General features: G+C 41.5%; 1 protein-coding gene across 1 annotated transcript; it reads right to left on the bottom strand.

The window, feature by feature from the left end:
- Positions 1 to 1,252: 1,252 nt before the first annotated feature.
- Positions 1,253 to 3,146, bottom strand: LOC132702847 (uncharacterized). Its single transcript, XM_060671675.1, has 4 exons — positions 3,015 to 3,146; positions 2,530 to 2,873; positions 1,951 to 2,320; positions 1,253 to 1,414 (listed from the first exon to the last, which is right to left on the bottom strand). The coding sequence occupies exons 1-4, from the start codon at positions 3,144 to 3,146 to the stop codon at positions 1,253 to 1,255; spliced, it is 1,008 nt and encodes a 335-aa protein (XP_060527658.1).
- Between the last annotated feature and the right edge of the window lie 640 nt (positions 3,147 to 3,786).

Genomic DNA, 3,786 nt, shown 5'->3' with positions numbered 1-3,786 from the left:
GAGAGCACTGCACTAGAACACTGTGCAAGAGAAATAAAAGCGAGGAAGATCCGTAACAAATCAATTGCAATTTACACCGATAGTCAAGCGGCTATAAAGGCCCTGCAATCTAATAAAATAACATCCAAGTTAGTTCGGGCATAAGGCATTAAACAAGATAGCAAGCCAGAACAAAGTTACTCTATAATGGGTACCGGGGCACGGAGGGCATAAAGGTAATGAAGGCGCAGACGACGCATCCCGCGAAGGGTCGTCAATGCGCCTAATTGGACCAGAACCCTTTTGTGGGGTGGCCAAACCCGTTGCAAAAACAGCCATCAGGGATTGGATGGACCGAGAATCCCGACGATGGTGGAGCGGACCTACTAAGCTACAATAGAAAAGCCGTAAGAATAATGGAAGGTCTGGTGACGGGCCACTGCAGGCTTAAGAGGCATCTAAGCCTGATGGAAGTGGAAGAAAACACAGAATGTAGATTCTGTCAGGAAGAGGAGGAAACAGCCGCACACGTACTGTGCCACTGCGAAGGCCTAGCGAGAGTGCGTTTCCATCTGCTGAGCGATACCAAACCAGAGGCAGAGAGCTATCCGAGGGATCCATTATCGAAGTTGTGGAGTCTGGTTAGAGAGACGAACCTGGATAAAGCCCTATAGTTATGGAGAGAGTCACAATAGATACTCTGGGTCGCAGTGACGGACAGGCTGACTGCTAGCTCTCCCAACTGTTAATCTAATCTAATCTATAGTGTTGTATAAGATCCTGTAAAATTCTATACAATATTCTAGGAACAGATATGGGTATTGGGAGACTTCCATTTGGAAGTTTTCACAGGGATATACACTGTAGGGAAAATCTGATGATGCTCATTTCCACAAATTGCCACAAGTTAAAAAAAATTGTTCCAAAGACAGAAGATATCTCACATCATATCAAATGTAGAATCAAAAATAGTACTATTCCTAGTTGCTCTACCTTATTCCGGGTTTGTAAAAGTGGTGTTATTATGTGCATGTTATTCGCATAACCACTGCCTGCAACTAGGCTGGAATCCTAAAATGTGAATTATTAAAAACAGTTTCATCATGTACAGATTTTAGCCAGTGTCCACCAGATCAAGAACTCTCAGTTCAGTGTCACAGACTGTTTGTACATTTATTGAAAAAAAACCTTTTCTGTTTCTGAATACTTCAGCATTTGGTTCTCCTAAAAAAGTATTGCAATCAAAAAGACACATAACTTCTTCTTGTGGTGCCTATGCGTTACGAATATTGGCGATCATCATGGCAATGCGTACTTTGTCAACTGCTGCACGAAAAAGGCCTACTGTTGTAGTATTGAACCATGTACGCAAGTTCTTCAACATCCTTCGTCTACCAGGCCTCCTCCTGCCTTCCACATTGCCCTGCAGAATCAGCTGCAACAAGTCATACCGCTCGCTGTTCCTCATTATGTGTCCCAGACATTCAAGCTTGCGTGATTTTATTAAGAGAAGCAGGTCCTTGTCTTTACCCATTCTTTCTAGGACCCTAAGATTGGTTATGTGGTCGATCCATGGGATTCTTAAAATGCGTCTATATAACCACATCTCAAATGACTCGATTCTTGTACAGGCAGCCTCAGTTAAAGTCCAGGATTCCACCCCATAGACTAGCACTGGGCACTGGAAAGACATAGCACTTCAATAGTCTGATCTTAGTTAGCAGCCATAGATCATGGCATTTAAATAGTTTTGCCATTTTCAGAAATGCGGCTCTGGCCTTCTTTATTCTGCATTTGATCTCCAGAGAGTGATCCCACGTTTCACTTATCTTGGTTCCGATATAAACACAAGTCTGGACTCGTTCTATATACTGGTTATTTATAGAGTTGGCCAACATGGTTGTTGGTTTTTGACACAACCATATATTTTGTTTTCTTAAAGTTCAGAGAAATCCCGTATCCTTCACTAACCTGGACCACCCGAACCATCATCTCTTGGAGACTCTCTAGGTTATTAGCAAACACTACCGTGTCATCTGCGTATCGTATGTTGTTCGTGTCTTCCAGAGCCTCGTGAAAAATTCGTTCCAAGTATACGTTAAAAAGTAGAGGCGACAGCACACAGCCCTGACAGACCCCTCTTTCTGTCAAAGTATCTTTCGACTCCTCTCCTTCGATACGCACAGATGCGGTTTGTTGCCAGTACAAGTTGGCAATTATTCGTAGGTCTTTTTCGCCCAATCCGATCTCCTTTAGAATTTCAATAAGCTTGTTGTGTTGCACGTTATCAAAGGCTTTCTGGTAGTCGATGAAGCAGGCAGACACATCGCAACTGACGTCCCTGCACCGTTGGAAAAGGACCTGAACACTAACTGGAGCCTCTCTAGTACCTAGCGCGTTTCGAAATCCGAACTGTGTGCGGCTTACTTGATCTTCGCATTTGAGGAGGTGGCTCATAAGGCTGACTCAATTTCTCTGCATTTTGCGCCAAGCCAATTTTCTTTTGCACTTCTTATTTATCGTCTTATTTCTCTTTGAATATTTTAACACCTCGCGTCGTTGTTTTTCGCTTTACGTCTGTCTTCCATAAGTTGTAGAATATAATCGGTCATGCAGCTTTTCTTTTTTTCTCTGTTTGCGACCAAATGCTCGTTTCCGATATCCCCGAACGAATCAGACATTTTTTGCAGCCATTCCTCTGTGTTATCTACTTCCTCTAGTTGTTTAAATTTCTCTGTCAGTACGTTTGTCACTCTCTTCCGTGTTTCCTCCTCTTTCAGCCTTCTCATATCCCATTGCTTGCGAACTGTTTTCTTTTGGACAGTCTTCAGTTTGATTCTAAATATTCCTGCCAAAAGGGAATGATCCGATTCGATGTCAGCGACAGAGAAAGTCTTCACGGATAGACAACAAACTATTCGTAAATCTTTTATTCACAAGGATATAGTGGATTTGGTTTCTCACTGTTTTTTTCTGGCGGTATCCATTTATATTAGTCGATGCGGCGGTAGGGTAAAAAAGGTATTAAGTATTACATATTCTTCTTCGCCGAAGAGCTTTAATCTATCACCGCATTCATTCCTTGATCCCAAACTGAATCCACCTATGAGTTCGCCGCATTTTCCTCTTCCAATCTTCGCGTTCAGATCACCCATGATTATTGTCATATTGTGTTTATCAAACTGCTTTAAAGATTTATAAAACTGTTCGATTTCTTCATCCTTTTATCGGCAGTTGGGGCTATATCTGGATAATATTCAACTTGACAGGAGTGCTTTCTAATTGGATGGCCATTATCCTTTCTGAGACAGGAATAAAGTTTGTGATGTATTTTTGTATCTCTTGGGACAAAATTATGCCTACTCCATTTATATGTTGGTTGTTTTCGTTCCCAGAGAAAAATATTTTATGTTCTCCAATTGTTGAATTTCCCGAGTCAGGCCAACGCATTTCACTAATCTGCATTATGTCAATTCCCATTCTAATCATTTGTTGAATAGCATTATGCACCTTTCCCGCTTGGTACATTGTTCTTAAATTCCACGTACCTATCTTCAAGATTTTCAGTGGCCTTCTAGCCCCCATCGTGCAGGGATTTCCCCTGCCAGATCTTGGGTTCCGAAGCCCACACAGACACACATAACACACAAGCATTTTAGAACATTGAAATACGTCTTTCAATATTCTAAGACGAACACCAAAATTAAGATTCTGGTTAAAATTTGAATGAGGGAAAATTATTCAATTATCCATCCAGCAAAAAGCTATTTCCTATTAACATGAAAGTTCTGAACTTTAACATGAAGT

The sequence above is a fragment of the Cylas formicarius genome, unplaced genomic scaffold (genome assembly GCF_029955315.1).
Source record: "Cylas formicarius isolate icCylForm1 unplaced genomic scaffold, icCylForm1.1 PGA_scaffold_6__28_contigs__length_40554024, whole genome shotgun sequence".
In the NCBI taxonomy this organism is placed as follows: domain Eukaryota; kingdom Metazoa; phylum Arthropoda; class Insecta; order Coleoptera; family Brentidae; genus Cylas; species Cylas formicarius.
Note: the sequence above shows the minus strand (reverse complement) of the source record. Positions and strands in the feature narration are given on the sequence as shown.

Excerpts from the sequence above, each read along its gene's own strand:
- LOC132702847 (XM_060671675.1), bottom strand. The coding sequence starts at position 3,146 with ATGACAATAATCATGGGTGATCTGAACGCGAAGATTGGAAGAGGAAAA. Across the intron at positions 2,874-3,014 it reads TCTTCGGCGAAGAAGAATAT|ACTTTCTCTGTCGCTGACAT; the intron begins GTAATACTTAAT and ends CTATCCGTGAAG. Across the intron at positions 1,415-1,950 it reads TGATGGTTCGGGTGGTCCAG|CTGATTCTGCAGGGCAATGT; the intron begins GTTAGTGAAGGA and ends GACTTGTTGCAG.